This window comes from Aulonocara stuartgranti, assembly GCF_965226115.1.
Source record: "Aulonocara stuartgranti genome assembly, chromosome: 6".
Taxonomy (NCBI): Eukaryota; Metazoa; Chordata; class Actinopteri; order Cichliformes; family Cichlidae; genus Aulonocara; species Aulonocara stuartgranti.
Genome location: NC_138944.1, coordinates 25,983,431 through 26,001,348, shown reverse-complemented (window position 1 = coordinate 26,001,348; position 17,918 = coordinate 25,983,431). Strand labels below are relative to the sequence as shown.

Sequence of the window (17,918 nt, the reverse complement as noted above, 5' to 3'; positions counted from 1 at the left end):
TCACCTTTTATTGTTTATTTTATTTTCACTTACTGAATACGGGACAGACTTGACTGGGGGAAAGAAGGGGAGAAAGAAAGAGGGAATGAGAAACAGCTGAGAAGAGGGACGGGGGAGAAGGGCAAAAAACAAAAACCAACAGAATGAGCAGAAAAAAAAAAAGAAATAAAAAGTGCATATATCAATCACCTGGATCACCTGCTGAGAAAGAAAAAAGAAAACAAGCAGAAGAGAACAAGAGTAATAGAATAAACAACATCACAATGATATATGGGAATATGACAGTAAATACTAAATATTAAACATTGTGCAGCACATAAGATCAACAGAACACAGTGTGCTTTGAGGTAGGAGCCAAAAAGGGTGTAGTTTGTGGGTGTGATCACCCGTGTGTACACCTGTGAGCATGGACGCGCTTGTTTTTTTTTTGTTTTTTTAAAGGTTCCTTCATGTAATGATCTGCTAGAGGGTGTGGGGGGGCCACAGCCCCGTCCTCCAGGGCATGAAGCAGGTATGGAGGAGATCAAAACTCCAGACATCCAGAGGCCCCCAGAACACAAGAGACCAAGGAAGACCAACAGAGGGGCAGCCGCGCCACTGTCCCAGAAAGAGCTGAGGAGAGTCCCAGATGAGGGCTCACTCAGCAGCCGCGGAGCAGAAGCCAGGGGGAGTTGCAGTGACGCGCCCGTGAGCTCCGCCGGCAGTCAGCCGTGCCTGAGTGACCAAGCCCCAGGCCGAGAGGCCGGGGGCACCCCACCTCCGAAGTGGCCCGAGCGAGCACCAGGCTCCAGGCCCCGATAAGCGGCCGCCAAGGAGTGAGCCGGTGTGTACCTGGACGCCCATCCCCGGACACAAAGAACCACCAACGCACCGATGTCTGAGGGAGTCCGCCACTGGCAGGGGAAGTGGTGGTAGGGGGAGATAGGCCTCCAAACCTTGGAGGGCCTGAGATGTCCCCAGAGAGGTGGCGCCTGACACCCAACCTGACATATAGACACAGACATACAGGCACACACATATACAAACATCCATTCCCACCCTCATGCTCTCATATGCACTTACTCCACACTCAACCAACGTGGAGACAGACATAAAGAGACGCTGTACACACGATCACACTCCCCAAGCGTACTCTACAAACCGGGTCTAGGTACCCTTGCCCCTGGAGGGGGGAACTGCACCCAGACCCAGGTGGTGTTACCCTTTTCCCTGCGGTGGGGGGAGGCAGACCGCCCCGACTCCGCAGCAGCAGGGAGGCCCCACACTCCAGACCGCAGTCGGACGGCCAACTCCTCCTCCTAGCCCCCCCCCCCCGCTCCAGCAGGTCGCAGAGAACGGGGGTGAGAGAAGACTCCAATGTATATATATGTGTATATATATATGTATATATGTATATATATATATATATATATATATATATATATACATATATATACATATATATACATATATATACACATATATATACACACACATATATATATATATATATATATATATATATATATATATATATATATATATATATATATATATATATATATATGTGTATATATATGTGTATATATATGTATATATATATATATATATATTCAAAATCGCTTTGTCAAATGGAGTCTACTCAAACCAGTATTGGAAAAGGGAACTGCAGAGTCACATGCCATCACATACTGTTCCCACAGGCAAATTATAGTTGTCTTTTTTTTATGCAGAAACACAAAATCATTAGCAAATGTTTACTTTTTACACATTTTTAATTGATGTGGTAAATACACAGTGGCATGTGAGCCTTCAAAGGACATTTGGAAAATAAAAAATCTCAAGACTCCTTTTTAAGCAAGCAAACCTCCTGTTTGGTGGATTTTTTTTTGCTTTTTGTGGATGTATTTTCAATATTCTGTATCCATTCAGTAGCCTGTTACTATGTTAGATAATTTGCAGACAATCTATAGCTCATCTGGAATATACTGACACCATATCTTAGGTCTGTCTTTCTAGGTAATACTGAAAAGCTGGAAACAGGTAACATAATACCCACATGAACCTTTAAATCTTAACTCTGGAGACTCTGGGCCTTTGCTTTTTGATGATGTGCACATATGGCTCTCAAAGAGAATTAATTGGGGTTGCTGTGTTGTGTCTACAGCCTTTAATTGCTCCCTGTTTCTTCATCAGGACTAATGCTGTGGAAACAGGCCATGTGTCAATAGACTGGCAAAGTCATTAATCACAGAATAACAGGGAAACATCCTTTCGGAGAAGCATAACCATACCAATAGGATTCCTCAAATTCCACTCGGATTCCACAGGAAACACGCCTTTGCCAGTAGAAAGGACCAGTTATAGATGGTCTTTTTGGTCCCCCGGGATATTGACATATTTCTAGTGAACCACATCCAGGCTTACAGGAAAAAACATTTTCTAACAGCTTTGGTGCTGGACTGTAGCCTGTGAGGAGATTGCTGGTAGCTTTAGGCTCTGTGGATTTTTAGATTCAAATAAATGGTATGGGAAGTAGATTTAAATTTAGCAGTGACAGAGATGATATAGCTTTGTAAATAAATAGAGACACGGATTCATAGATAAAAACGTTAAAAAACTATCATGTAAATAGACTACTGAGTCTATTTTAACATGATTGTATACAGATTCCTCTCTGGGGACTCCAGCAGCATTGTGGATAGTGTAGTCTAGACATGCAGTGATTTGTTGGGACCCTAGGGGTTGAGGCGGGTCCTTTCATTGTCGCTTTTTTTAAGCTCATTGTCTTCACCAAGAGGTGCATGCTTCTGTATTAACGTTATGCGTCATCTACAAAAAAGCTAAACAACACTGTTATTTTTTTAGGAACGGGACACAGAGAACTGTTTGAACTACATGTCCCATGATGGAAGCTCTACAGCTTTCCCTGCACGCCGCCGCCTCTCCAGTTTGTGCTCTGAAGAACCGCATCAAGCAGTCGGAACAAACATCAACTTCCGACTTTGAATTTCAAAATAACATTCTAGAAATTAAACCACGTTGAGTCGTGCCTCGTATGTGCGAATATTACCATGAAGAAATATTCTGGAGTGTAAAAATGAAAATATATTCTATGTTCTTTATAACAATGTAGCCTTTATCAATTTACAGAACTAGCCATAGTACTACAGTATTGCTTAGATGAGAAAAGGTAGATGTCAACCTGTCAATCAAGACTAAAAATAGCAACTTACACTACTACGTTTCTAAACTAAAGGCAGCTTCAAAGCGTGCTAATATTATTTTGAAAACAAACCAATAACTTCCGGTCCTCTCGCCTATGCGGCTGTTAACTCCATTCAGTAGTGTTCCAGAGGAGGGTGAGTTTAGGGAAAGACGGAGCCACCCTGTCAATCACAATTAAGGAACCATGGGAGTAAACTGGTAGGAAAGCTAGGCGAAACCACCGTGTTTACGGTCGAGCTTGTTTTAATTTGCGTTCAGACGACAACTATGCACCGGTACAGTGTGGGACATGCACACCCGACCTCTCCAGATGGGAATCGCTTCACTTTGACGGGAATTAGCATGAGACGTTAAATATAACAACAACAAAAAAAACTTGCCGACTTTCATTTGTCTGCGCCTGTTTTTTCTTTTCTTTTTTCCTCTTTTTTTTTGCCCCCACAGCCTTCCAGTTTGAACAAAATACAAAAGTCACCGCTGATATTTGTTCAAAAGGCGGTGCCGCCGGGGTTTATGTTTACTCCAAGCTAAGGAGACACGTTTATTTGAGTACAACTCGTGGAAATCTGGTCTGTGCATTTCACAGAACTGACGTGTCGGCGAGTCCACTTTCGGAGGAGTGACGGTTGGTTATTGCGCCTTTAAAAACACACATACACGCACAGCATTTTTTTAAAACAAACTTTATATTCGAAGTATGTTTTGACTTCACCGTCTTAGCCTCATATTAACTGTTTTATTGTTATTTTTCCCCCCAGGTACAAGAAGACACTCCCGAAAACAACCAGCGCCAAGCGTCAATCCGGGCTCAAACTCCAGAGAGAGCAAGAAAAGGAGCAGAAATGAGCGGGGGAGAGGTGGTGTGCTCGGGGTGGCTGAGAAAGTCTCCTCCTGAAAAAAAGTTGAGACGTTACGTAAGTGCGCTTTATATCCTCTTTGTTACGTTGTAATAAAGTAACCTGTTAGACCAAAGGGAGGAAAAAAACGTGCATGCTTTTCCCTGGAGGCTCTCCCCGGGTGCAGACGATGTGTAGGCCTCATCTTGTGTGCATTGCAACAATCAGCTTTTGTCTCTCCCCCCCTTACCCTTTTTGTTGGTGAACCTGAAAGTGTGCGTTACTTATATAAAGTAAAGTTACTTAAGCGTGACTTAACAGGCTTTGCTCAAGGGCACGTCAGCGGGGCGCATGGCCGCTGTTTGGGAAGCAAACATGAGACTCTGGCAAGCATTATCTCGGGAGAATTTGATTGTCTTTGACCAGTAACGCAGTGCTTTGATTACCTTTTGAAGTCACGCAGTCAAGAGTATCAAAGGTGGTCGCTGAGAGTTAAATGATTTACAAATCAACTGCAAAATCAGAGCTAGTTGTGGCTGTCATTACATCTACTATATCTGCCATTGTTTACATCCCTGTGTTGTCTTATCTGCAGCTCTGTCAGTCTCTACTCACACCTGCTATTCAGTCTTACATACTTTTAAAACGATATGCAATCAGTTATGACATGCCATTGATTTTTTTTTTCCCCCCACAAGTGTAACTGACAGTTTTATGTTCCTGTTCTCTCTGTTTAATTAGTGTGCTATTGGAAGAACCTCTCATATAAGGCTAAAGCAAATAACTTGATTAGCTGCTTTGTTAGCCATCAAGCCCATTTGATTTCTTTGTGCACGGCATCTTTATTAATACAAGAGCTGTAAGATCAGAGAAGGGATGTTTTTGCAGAAACCAGAAGTTCAAGAGAGCATAAAATATACACTTAGAAGCAGGGTTCATTGAGTGCCTGCATCACATCTATTACAGAATAGTGTTTTATTTGATGACAGAGGTCACCTTGTTGTACAGTACTTTGTGACAACAGTTTCCAGCTGTTTTTTTTTTAAACCAGGACCCTGTTCATATCTGGAGTTGGCCAGGATTTGATCAGGAATGGACAATCCTTCTCCAAGTGAGATCAGGTGCCTTTACTGACCACTCATAATTAAGTGTACCCCACCCATTGCATATGCATGCTCTGACGCAGCATGAGAAAACATGGGGATAGATGCAGAGAAGACAAGAATCCTGTTCGTGCACAAAAAACAGCTAAAGAATGAGGCAATCAAGAAAAACTGGACTTTCCAATGCTTCCAGTGTTTGTTATCTTTAACTGTCTGCGGATATCTTGCAAAACTGTGTGTGAAAAATTTAGTTTATTGAACAGATTCTGGTGCATAAACTGCAAATAAGCAAGGCAGACATGCAAACTATTTTGTCATGGGTACTCATCCAGGAAACCTCTCAGCTGCGAGGGGGAAAAACCCCTGGTCGGTGCAGCTACGCGTGCTGAATAGTCATCGACGAATGCTTTCTTGTAAAACTAGCATAGATTTTATCAGAAGTTTAATAATTTATGAATGTGCTCGAAGCGAATATTTAACCATTTCCTTTTTTTTTTTCTTTCAACTAAACCACAGAAATTCAAAGAATGCATACAGTTTGACATCATCAAGTTAAAAATTCATAGGAAAAACCAAAGATTGATGAATGAAATCTGTGTTTTGCTTATTAATGTAGAAGTTTAGAAATTTTGTTTGCAAAGTTTGCATTAAATGGAGGGGTCCAGTTCTGTAAACCTGCATCTTGCCTGTAGCGGCAGGCTTTGGTATCACTGTTGTGTTACCTGCAGTCAGCATCTCGTATGGTCATTACAAAAAAGTCTTTTGTTTAGTTTTTTCAAAGTTGCACTATTTCCCAACAGCCTTGTGCACAACTAATGGCTAATAAATGAATCATGAAGCAACAGCAATATAACTCCTCATATTGATTCCTGACTTACTTTAATCAAACAGAGTCATGGTGCGAGGGAATAATACAATATGGGACGCTTAAAAATATCAATGACTAAAACATGCTATTTCTTTCTTATTTTGAAATGATTTGAAATAACAATAATGTTTGCATCCACAATACAAAAGTTAATATGACCCCAAATGTTAGTTTCTCAGGAGAAAAAAAGAAGTAGGCTACTGGAGGACCTAGTTATTTTCAAATGGTTATGACAACTTGTTGCTCAAGTTTGTAACTGTTTTAGTGTTTTAAGAACTCTGAGGAAACTCGTGATTTTGTGAGGTAGAAGTTAAGCTGTTTAAAGCTGCGAAATTATAGTTGTTGCTTTTTATATCTGCATAAACTGCATCTTTTTTTCCCTGTTTAATGTTAAGAAAACATTTTTGAGTTAAATGTTGGCCATTGCTTTTATACAAACAAGGAACAAACTGCAAGCTGGTTTCTTTCGTTTTGGGGGGTTTATCAACGCAAATGCCACGTTTTAGTCTTTCTGTCACAGGTAGCGACATAATCCTGTTTGAAAATATATTTCTACACTTTAGATTTCTGTTTGACTTATTGAGGCCATAAGAGTGTAACAGCAGAGTTCAGCTAAATCTTTCGAGAATACAGCTTCAGATTGTGGGTCATGATTCTTCCTCTTCATTGTTCGCTCTTATTAGATTTTCTACGGCTGCTACAGACTGTTCATATCAGAGTTGTTTTTCAGTGACTAATACTCTGATCTAACTTTCAACAATGCCCTCTATAGTAGTGCAGCAATCTAAAATCTAAAAATACTGGGAAACACAGCAGGGTGGTTTGAGCAAGCTCGGTCACATGAAGCTGTGTAATTAGTGGAAGTACTTACAAGTTGTTCAGATTATACTAACTCAAATAAATAGAGAAGTTGATTCTCTCTTGTTTTTCTTTTTCTTTTTTAAATTGAAACAATTCAGCTGGTTATGAAGCATGAGAGCTTTTGTGGGATTAGATGAGACATTCTTGAATTGTTTTACTTCCTTGCTGCTTCTTCTTCCTTTTCTTCTTCTTCTCCTTTTCGGTTACTGCCTTAATGGGTCATCGCAGCAAATCATCACCTTCCCTCTAACCCTATTCGGAGCGTCTTTTGATGTCACACTAGACTTCTGCATGTCCTCCTTCGGGACATCCACAAATCGTCTCTGTGCCTTTCATCTTTTCCTCCTGCCTGGCAGCTCCATCTTCAACATCCTTTATCTAATATATCCACTATCCTTACTCCTCAGCAAACATCCAAACCATCTCATCCTATCTCTCTTTAACTTTGTCTCCAAACCGCCCAGACTTAGCTGTCCCTCTGATGTACTTCTATCTAATCTTGTTCAGCCCCAACAAAAATGTTAGTGTCTTTTAACTTTGCTGCTTGCAGCTACACCAGCTCTTTTTTTTTTTTTTTTTTTCTTTCTTCAGTGCCACTGTCTCCATACCATCACATCCTGTAAAAGTTCCCTTTTAACTCTAGCTGCTATCCTTCTGACACAGCATTTAATGTAATCGACACAAAGGTCAGCGTATGTTTTGGGCTGCAATGGTGCAGGCGAACCTGCAGCTCTCCCCGGGGCTTTTGTAGTTTTTTTTTTTTTTTTTCCCGAAGGTGGACGAGTTTGCTGCTATGTGGGCGGCCCTGACTCTATCTGCAGTTCCCCAAGCCACTTTTTTTTTTTTTTTAAGGTAATTATTTGGTTTTCAGCTGGACTAGGGCTGTTCGATATAACGATATATATCGGATGATAATATAAAAACTTTTATCGTTTCATTTTACGCTATCGTTTGTTTCGTGGTGTCGCAAAATAAACTGTTTACGGCAATATTTTTTCATCGTTCTGATGGTCACTGTAGTGGCTATATTAATTTCTTAAAGTTCTCTCTTTCTTTTATATTTAATATAACCACACTACGGATGGACAAGCGCCTGTTTTTATGCGTTGTCGTTAGCAACAACTACGGTAACACCATCACGTGTCCGCTTGTTTATTTTCCACATAAACCTTTCACAATAAAGCTCAAGATCCTGTTGAGACTTTTCAAAATGAACTGAATCACGTGAAAGAGAAGATTATTTACGGATGAGAAGTAAAAAAAGAGCCGCCAGGTGCTAAAAAATAAACCTTAGACTCAAACGTTAGAACAGGCTTTTCCCTGCAGCACGCCGTGTAATAAATACTCACAAATGTAACGGTGGCCGTTACAACTTATGTCTAAAAATGTATAGTTTCATGCATCTGTTAAAACACTCGACTCCAGCTACATGACGCGCAGCTGGAAACACTTCCCGCAAGACGAGCTGCCCGAGATTCACAGAATTTACAGAAAATGGTACATTTTTGTGATTTATATCGTTATCGGGACGATAGAATTCTTATATCGGGATATGAGATTTTGGTCATATCGCACAGCCCTAAGTTCGACTGATGTTGGTCTCACTATTTGGCACAATTGAGCAGTCCTAGATTAAATGTGAGTTTGGTGCCACATGCTACATGAGGTTTGCTGGCAAAGTAAGCTAGTGATTACTGACTTTATTTTTTTTGTGGTAAAATCACATTACAGCTACATTGGTGCAAGCATTTTAGTTTGTCAATGTCCTTTGAGAACAGGGACCAGAATAAACTGCTGTCTGTACGCTATTTAGTACCAAACCGATGTGGGCATTTTGTTTTTTGTATCTAAAACTACTCACCTCAGCTTTAAAAAATACAAAATATACCATAGGGTCAGTACAGCCTTGCTCCCTGGGGTTTTCCATTTCATTGGCACTGCATTTTTCCATCCATTTCTCCTTTTTCTCTTTCATTTCTCTTAACTAATGTGCATATTTGTCTCAGTGTCCACTAGTGTAAGCATCCTTAAAGGAACAGCTTTCGAGATGGATGTCTTCAGGACATCTGTTGTGTTGTCACATGGACCCAAGGAGATGCAGAGATCGAGTTACAAGGTTGCTGTCGTCACTGCTCGATAAAATGGTGTATCTCAGTTAATTCTGCCACCACATCATGGAGGTGTAGGTGAAAACGGATAAAGGAAATGAATAAGGATAGTTACTGGTAACATTTTATTGATACCGATGCCATTATTTATTCTAGGTCTGTTTTTACGGATTCTCTCATTGATCGGTGATCAATATTTTGCGTTGGGGAAACATGTAGGTCTACAAAGGTTTTCAGCATCAGTGCTGCTGGTTATCATCAGGGTCTGATGTAGGATGTAGAAACCAGATTTAAACAAACAAAAAAAAAAACCAACAGGTATGTACTTCAGGTGTGGAAAAAGCTCCACTGCCGGGGGTTTGACGTCATGCTTTGTTATGTGAAACTGCAAGAAACAAGATGCCAGCACTGATGAAAGCAATTGATAAGCTCTGAGACAGACAATTAATATAAACTGGACAGTTTGGAACCGGTTCTCTGTCGAGAATCTTTAGTTCTCAATCAGCCTCTCTATCTAATCTAGAGTTGATAGAGAGATATGTATATAACTGCTTCAAACGGCTGTTTATGCGTGCCATTTTGAAGCCGCCATGTTTCAATTAAACGTCATTGTTCGGCTTGTTCATATTACAGTAATACAATTCCTATTGAAAGGAATCCTTAATTTTAGTTCAAAACATTAATTAAACAGCAGCAGTTTTGAAAATGTATAAAATAACTGTCTCCTTGATTTTTAATAATTTTGCTTAGCTCTTAGTTTCTCAGTTCTTGCCTTCCGGTGCACATAGCTTCATAGACCATTGTAGTCCCTGTAGTTTATTGGCATGCACTTTCTGAAAACAGATTAGGATTTTGCTGAACACTTTGTGCAGCCCTTACAAGGGCCTCAGAGCAAGAGCACAGGGCTGCAGGGTAGACCGGATGAAGGAAAATATTGAACCCTGAAGGTCCTCCTCTGGCTCTAAAGGGAGACTGAGGACCTACTCCGTGCTGGTCTTATGGCCTCTTAGCTGAAAAACAAAAAAGCATTTATAGTGTACATCAAAGTGGCTGTTAGCTTTTGTCTGTGGCTGACTGTAAAAAGTTGTCATTTACACACAGTTAAAGAAAACTGTATGCCACCAGTGTGACAACGTGGTCGAACGAAAACAAAGGCATAGCTCATTTGATTAAGTAGAGGATTCATTAAATCTGCTTAGCAAGTGGAACAGAGAACAAACGCTCACTTTCTGTTAACCCTCCCCCCGCCCCTCCCTACGTGCTTGAAGAAACAAACAAACAAGCTACCCAAACGGGATGCAACAGAGGGGTACTTGTGCAGCATTAGCCTCTTAGGCTAACAAAGAAAAATTACTGGACTGTGTCCTCATCGCAGCAGCACCAGCAGCACAGCTCTCCATTTGGAGCAAGCAGACTACTGTTGTGTGATCTGCCACAGCTTGGAAATGGGTTGAATATGCCATTAATTATTCAATGCCCATTACAAACAAATAAGCATTAATTATTAATATATGTGCTACTACAGTAGTTGTCTCTTTTATCCCTGACACAGACTATCGTCACTGTGTTATACATAGGCGGTGTCATTTTCATCGTAGCCTAACTGTTGGTACAGCAGTTTAAAGGATAAAAAAAAAAAGCTGTGGGAATGAGGGTGGGGGGAAATGTGTAGAATCTGTAATATTCACAACCATTTTCTCCCCAAAGAACTGAAAGCTGTTCTGAGTCCTGTACTGGTGTTTTGGTCTTTTGTTTTAAAACACAATCGAAGTAAACATGAGTGTGGTTGTTCTGCATTTTCTTCTGGGTATTTATAGTCTTAAGCATGAAATCAAGTCATTGCCTCACAAAGAAAAACACAGCCATGAAAACAAAACATTCAGTTGGAGCCAGCCCTTGGGGAAGTTGGCAGCACAGAGCAATTTTTATTTTTTTTTAATTTTTTTTGGGGGGGGGGCATAGTAAATCACTGTCAAACCTGTCACAGCATTACTCAAGTGGTGATGTATACAAAAATATGACACTTTTTATTTTCTTCATTTTTTTTCATCGGTGCTTCATGTGACATCAGTTTTGAGAGTGATGACAACACACATGGTGCATGTCAGTCACCTAAAACATAGTCTGTGTTTTTGATCGTCTCCGTGGGATCTTAACAGCAGCGTTTGGTGCTGTCGATCTTTGTGAGCGCATGCTTCATTGTCGATACAGAAGGTCTCTCATCTCTTATGCAGGCGTTTGTAAGCAGCGTCTGATATTATGTGCATGATGACGAAAAAAATGGGTTTAACGCAACAAACGTGAACTTGAGCTAACCTCGAAATCACGTTCTCATATGTATACTATTATGTCCTGTTATGTAAACTAGACACTTGCATGCATAACCTTTCATGCAAATGCAGTAAACCTTTGTTTATACCAGCACGCCACTGCTTCAAAATGAAGCTGAAGTTTAAGATGATTGTTTACGCGTTACAGACTAAACTTTAGTGTGTGCGCTCCAAAAAGAGTGAGAGGTTACAGTGAGTATGTTGCTTGCAAATTTATTTTAAGCTGAAAGGGGATGGAGGATGTAATCGGTTAGGAGTCATTAAGAAAAAGATTTAAGAAGTTCTGCTTTTGAGTGCACGTCAGCGCATAGTTGGTTAGATTTCAGAAATAAATGTCATTTCTGTATGAGAACAAAGGAAATGTGATCATCATTGTGATCATGTCTGTTTTCGGCTTGTTTTTGATTCATAGGTGGCGCTGTGTGCTGATAATGCTTAGAGTTACCTCCCAAAATCTTAACTTTCACTTGTATTATCATTTGTGTATGCCCCTTTAAACTTAATTTGTTACCTTAGTGCAGAAATGACACCGTTGATTTAATTGGTAGGTCAAGGCTAACATGGAGCATTTTGTAAACAGATGTGTCTCTTTTTGCCTGGCGCAGCTGTTTACTGTGTCGTGTGCCAAGTCCGCAAAGCAACTCGTGGAGTGGCTGCAGAAAAGCGGTTCTCATGCAGGCTTGGATTTGCTGTGCGAAACCTGGGAACAGATTCTGAGTTGTGTTTTCTGCTGTAAAATGATCCTTTTATTCCTTTTTTTTGTCACTGCGCCAAGTCGAAGAGTTTCAAGAGAAGCTATTATTAAATGCAGATGACAGAACCCTCAGAGCTTTGCTGCTGGGCTAATTGCACACGTCATCATGCGTCTTATTTTCTGATGACTGACGGTTGTCTCATATGCAAGGAAGTGACACAGGCCGAGGTTAAAGAAAGCTGAACGTTTTTTTTGATCACAATGCTCATTCCTGGTTTTCGTGTTGCGACTTGCCAGCTAATGACACGAGGCGGTAAAAATAGGACGTGTCATAAGGCTGCTTCTATTTCCAGGGTGTAGTTGTAGTCTTGTGTGGAAATAAAACAGTGCTAGTAGGGAGAACACAGAAGGCCCATAGATGGTTTACAGTAAATCAAACACAAAGGCCGAAGGGGTCCCTCTTCCCACCAGATTGGCGCACGTCATTTGAGGGAACGAAAGCTATCGCGAGTCGGGCCAAATGTCTGATTATTTGCATTTTCTGGATTCTTGCAAAGCGCGCAAACATTCTCCAAGATTAAAGGTGAAGGACCATAAATATGTGTGCAGGAAACGACAGGCGGGCAGGCAATAATTTTATTGTCATTGCGGAGGAGAGCAAAGCTTAAAAAAAAATAAAAGCAATCAAGATGAAAAAGACTGGAGTGCTTCTCAAAGCCCCACCATTAGGCAGCCTCCAGTGAGAGCAGCTCTCTGTTCTCTCCCTCTTTCTTTCCGTTCCCAGTGCTTCTTGGCAGGCTCAGACAGCAGGAATGCGAGGTTGCTCTGTGCTCCTCTTTGCTGGTCTGCAGGGGTGTGAGCGCCTGGTCCCTTGCTGCTGCTGCTGGTGGTGGTGGTGCCGCTGCTGGCTCCTCAGCTGAGGATTGAATGGGCTGGACTACACTACAGTGCACTGCACTGCTCTGCAATGCAATGCGCTGGCTGATTGTTGTTTCTCCAGCACCATGAGGGAAGAGGAGCCGCTCCCTGGCGCCCCAGCAAGGCATGGCTGCTACTTCCTGTGTGTGGTGTGATGGCTACCAGATGGCGAGTGAAGACAGAGGAAGGGTCCCCTGCTCTCTTCTTTTTCTTTCCTTGGCTATTATATTGTTAACTCCTGCATATGTCCTCTGCTGCTCTCTAATATGTTTTATATATATAATATAGCTGCAAATGTTTATGTTAATAACAGATAATGAGAAGATGAATTTGGAACCTAATGTTACCGAGCTGTTTATGTACCTCCGAGTTATACTCACGAAAGACTCCACTGTGACTCACTAGTGATCTGTGACTCACTGAAGAGTTGTATACTTTGAAAAGCCATTCTTGACACACTCTCTTTTAAAAGTCACTGCAGTGTTTTTTTTGTTTTTTTTTGTTTTATTTTCTTGCACCGTAGAAGCACTCACTGCTGGTGTCTTTGGACACACCTGGAGTACGACAGCACATATTTTCATGGTGGTACATTGAATAGGTAAAACAGAAAATAGGAAGAAAATGTAGCCAATGAAAGCGGGGTGCTTTTTGTTTAAAAATGTCAGTAATATCCTAATTAATTGGCTGCCAAATGCTAGATTATTTTGGCATAATGTTACCTTCAGATGTGTCCTTTTTGCAAGCAACAACTAGTTGTAGTTCTGGTGTTTTGAGGTTGTTTTTGGTACTACTACTACTACTACTTCATACGGAACAGATTATTATTGAATTTGACTGAATTTTAAATCAGCAGTTGACCCATATATGCAGCCTGAGGCCTGTAAATACCATACAGGAAACAGTATCTGCTGATGTGATGTTTATCGTCACGTTAGCTCGACAAAGAGAAGCTTTTGCTGCCACGTCTTGTGATCTAAGCCTTAAAGAAAAAAAAGGCAACTTCCTCTTCTGTTTTTTTTCTTTTCCTTTCACAAATGCCAAAGATAAACAAGAAATTTTCCATTGTGTCAAAACTTGTAGTTGCACATCAGATATTCAAATGGCTTACACAAGCGTTACAAATAGGTCCCAGAGGTTCCCGTGGATAATTGGACATGTGCTGTGCGTTTGCAGAATCTCCGAGCTTGTTCCTAAGACTTTTGTTTTATTCCAGAGTTTGCACTAGATAAGATGCTCTGTACTGCAGCTGTGGTTGACCTGTAGGCTACAGCAGTGAGAGTGAGAGCACAAAAATCATGGTTAACCTTGTTCACATTCAACAATGAATGATTTAGTCTACCGCAGCCTGTGTAAGTAGGAGGATGGAGAAGAAGATAAAACGGTATCAAGTCATAACAACCAATTTTGAGCTGTTTTATTTGTATAATAATTGTATTTAGCTTAAAAAATATGCCCAATACAAAGTCCCCCTGGATGGTGAACTTAGGCACCGCTGGGCTTGCAGTATACTCTGTATTGCTCTTCCTGAATTGAGCCCATGGATGAATTTAATACTTGAATATGTTGGATGGTTTGAGGGTTGCTTTGGAAGGTAGAAGTATGTGTGACTGTATCTGTTCCCATTTAACGCTTCACCTGTTGCACACACATACACAGCTGGCACTCGAGTTATGCAGTGCTGTGTGATCTGACCCTAGCCGCTGTGTCTGCAGCCCCTTAATATAGCCCGCTGCTGTCATGGTACTTTTTTTTTTCTTTGCCCCTCTTCCCTCGCTCTGCGAGCACCAATTTGTGTGCATGTTTGTCCCACTCTTTAGACAGGCTGAGTTAGACATGTGGGTGTTGACAAGTCAGCTTTGAGACTAGATGCGAAATATTCCTACTGACCTGTGTAATTTCCTAACTTACTGTGACTCACAGGCCGCTCTTACAGTGAATCTTATCAACTAATAGTCTCGTTCTTCATTTGGTCTTAAACATCGTATTTAATAAGAAACCAAAACATCAAAAAAAGGGTCTCTTTGGTATTTACTACTGCTGCTGTTTCTTCTACTGTCCATAATTGCGTTAGTTATGATGGTACTACCTAGTATCTTTGCCCTGGCCTCCAGCCAAAGGACGTTGTTAAACCTGTAGTCATGTACACACACACAAACACACCTACACACACACATGCGCGCTGAGAGAGACAGAAAAACTCCTGCTCTTGTAGACGATTCACTCGTAGCCTGATTGGAAGCTGAGAGTCTGGAGGTCCTACCTTTCTTGTTTAGCTGTGTGTAAAGTTTCCTGGGCACACTTCTCTTCCTTTTACTTTTTTTTTTTTAAAACAAACTTGTGGAATACCTTGACGTTTTTGCCTCCACTCTAAAACGATGGCATTTGGATAACCCAGTCACATTTGATATTCAAGGTTGGTGTATAAGATAAGTTGTTTTCCTTTGAATATAAGCAACTAATGCTTGTAAGCGTTTGAGGTGAGCGAAAATGAAAGTGTTTAAATCCATAAAACTTGATTTGGTGTCGCATTTCTATTTTAAACAGTGTATTTGAAGTTTAAGGTAACCTTTTATGTTGAATTTTGAGCTTTTAAGTCCCGTGTGAAACAAGCACAGTTTTAGTTTCTATTAGTTTTAAAGGATGATAAAAACGAAACATCTGTGTTCCTTATTTTGCTGTTTCTGTCAGATTCCCGTTTGCTTGCACTGCATTGTTTATTTTCGGGGGCTGAAAGCTGAATTGTTTGAGCCCGTCTCGTCAGCGGTTAAGAAACGGTATGCTCATGTGAACAGTCTGCTATGCCAAAAGAATGTGTTGAATTCTAACCATGCGGCTTTGACAAGTGCATGTGACTAGAGCAGGGCGATATGGCCAAAAATATTTATCACGATATATATTTGAAAATTTGCGATAACGATATAACTGATGATATAATTGATGCGAGACAAAATACAACTCCACAACATTACTAGCGCAAAAAGACAACCTTCCATTTATTTTCACTTAAACAAGAAGCTGGTTTTTATGTACATTAAAGCTTTATAAAAATGTAACAGTGCAAATGCAAATTCCTTGAATGAATGCGCAGGTAATCAAAAATGATGAATGTAATGGGTAACCATCTTAAAGTGTCAAGGCTGTGGAGTGGCAAAGTGTGCATACTTTTGACTTTCTGCTTATCTGGGAGGAAAAAGTGAAAAACTGAAAGCCAACATGCCAAGGAGATATGGCAGGAATATGATAAACTTGTGTTTTAGGGAGTAAAGTGTCCTGAAGTGAGAAGCAGATGTTATCTGTGCTACAGCTTTAGTTCTCATGGCCGAGAATGCTGCCTGCATTCACAAACCACCCTCCCTGTATGAGCAAGGTTATTTCAACACTGAGTCTGGGAATAATTTTCAGCTACCATTCTGATTGGTTATATTTCAGTTGTATTTGGTATCTGTTAGTGACTCAGCAACCATAACCTTTATTAGAGGAACAATTCATCAATTTATTTGGCAATCATGAAAATGATTGGAGGTTATTTTGTCATTTTCAGGCATGATTGTGAAGAACATTTCTGTGGTGTGTCGGCGTGCAGAGTGGGAAAGAAATTAGTTTGAAAAGCTCTGATAATGTTTAAAATAATAACAAAAACCTGGCCTAAAGTGCAATAGATGCACAGTCTGTCTTTCTCATGTCCTGAGCTGTTTTCTTGCTCAGTCGGTAATAGGCATTGATTGCTAACCTGGATTTTGCCCTTTCTACCACAAGCCAATGTTGATGGTCGTTTACCATGGCAGAGAAGCAATAGTATGAATTACAAGAAAGTGAGAAGGATATTAAAGTAATAGTGAAGATGTCTTTTAATGATTTGGTGAATGCATTTCAAATGCGCCTCCATTTTCATTTTGAATTTCACAATGGCATATGTAGGTGATACATGTATCTTGAATTTTTGACTTTGCATTGTTTGTATACAGGCTTTATTTTTTTATTTTACAATTAGTTTATAAAAATGCATTAGGGACAACTATGGGTTTAGCCTTTCCCAATGATACTTCTGCATGTGGACTGGAGGAGTCGGGGATCGATCCACCAACCTTACACTTATCAAATGACCCCACTCTACCACCTGAGCCACAGTTGCCCAGTTGGACTATTTAAGAAAGACTACAATTTTGCATTAAGAACTTTTTTCTTCTCTAAGAAGTAATTAGTATTTCCCCACTGGTTGTGAGTGGTTGCTGGAGATTGAAATAAACTACCAAAACCATGAGTCTCACAGTCCTAGAGACTAGTCAGTGACATCCCCCTGTGTATTCCCCAAATAGCTGGCAAGTGACTGCTTGAGGTTGCTTGCTGTCAATGAGTGCAATTGTTTGAGATTTAGGGCGCTGCACTGAAAACCTCCGTGCAATTACTTTAATCTGCAGCTGATGCTATGATCACCCTGTAGTTTGCGTGGAAGACTGTGGACACTCGACAGCTACTCACTAAACCATCGTCAAACTGTGAATAGTGGGACGCATACTTAAAAAGGAGACCATTTGCTCTCAAAGAAAAAGCTGCGTCTTTTGAAAGATGTTGGTTTTAATATTAAGGTACAACTTTTACTTTGAAGGCAAACGTTCTGTTTCCAGTTTGTGTCTCAAGTTTCAGTGTGGCTTAGTGGTTGGTTAGTGACTGTTTGCACACAAGTTGGTGTCTTCCATGCAAACGCACAACCAAAGCAATTGTACGGTGGTGCAGCTAAGGATAAGAACAGGTTCTCTAAAATAACCGGTTCTTAGTTGAATTCCTTGGAATTGTTTGTCTGCTTGCCTGTCTGTCCCGCTTATCAGTTCTTGTACTTGCGCTACAATCAGCTGATTTCAGTTGTTGGAGGAGGAAATTAGTAGGCACGTTTACAGTGTGGATACGGACATAATTTTTATTTGCATTGCACAAAAGGACAAGAGCGTGATGGTAAAGTGCAAACTGCATCCAGGACAGAAATGGCTGCATCGTG

At 40.7% G+C, this 17,918-nt stretch overlaps 1 protein-coding gene across 4 annotated transcripts in view; it reads left to right on the top strand.

The window, feature by feature from the left end:
* Positions 1 to 3,311: 3,311 nt before the first annotated feature.
* Positions 3,312 to 17,918, top strand: part of gab1 (GRB2-associated binding protein 1) — a 58,421-nt gene continuing 43,814 nt past the window's right edge. For 3 of the 4 annotated variants that reach the window (XM_082537642.1, XM_082537641.1, XM_082537639.1), the window contains exons 1-2: positions 3,319 to 3,832; positions 3,966 to 4,121. In XM_082537642.1, the coding sequence (XP_082393768.1) occupies positions 4,050 to 4,121 (72 nt within the window). In that variant the 5' untranslated portion in view covers positions 3,319 to 3,832; positions 3,966 to 4,049. Of the gene's footprint in view, positions 3,833 to 3,965; positions 4,122 to 17,918 lie in introns of all 4 variants that reach the window. The other variant, XM_082537640.1, reaches the window with a different exon arrangement.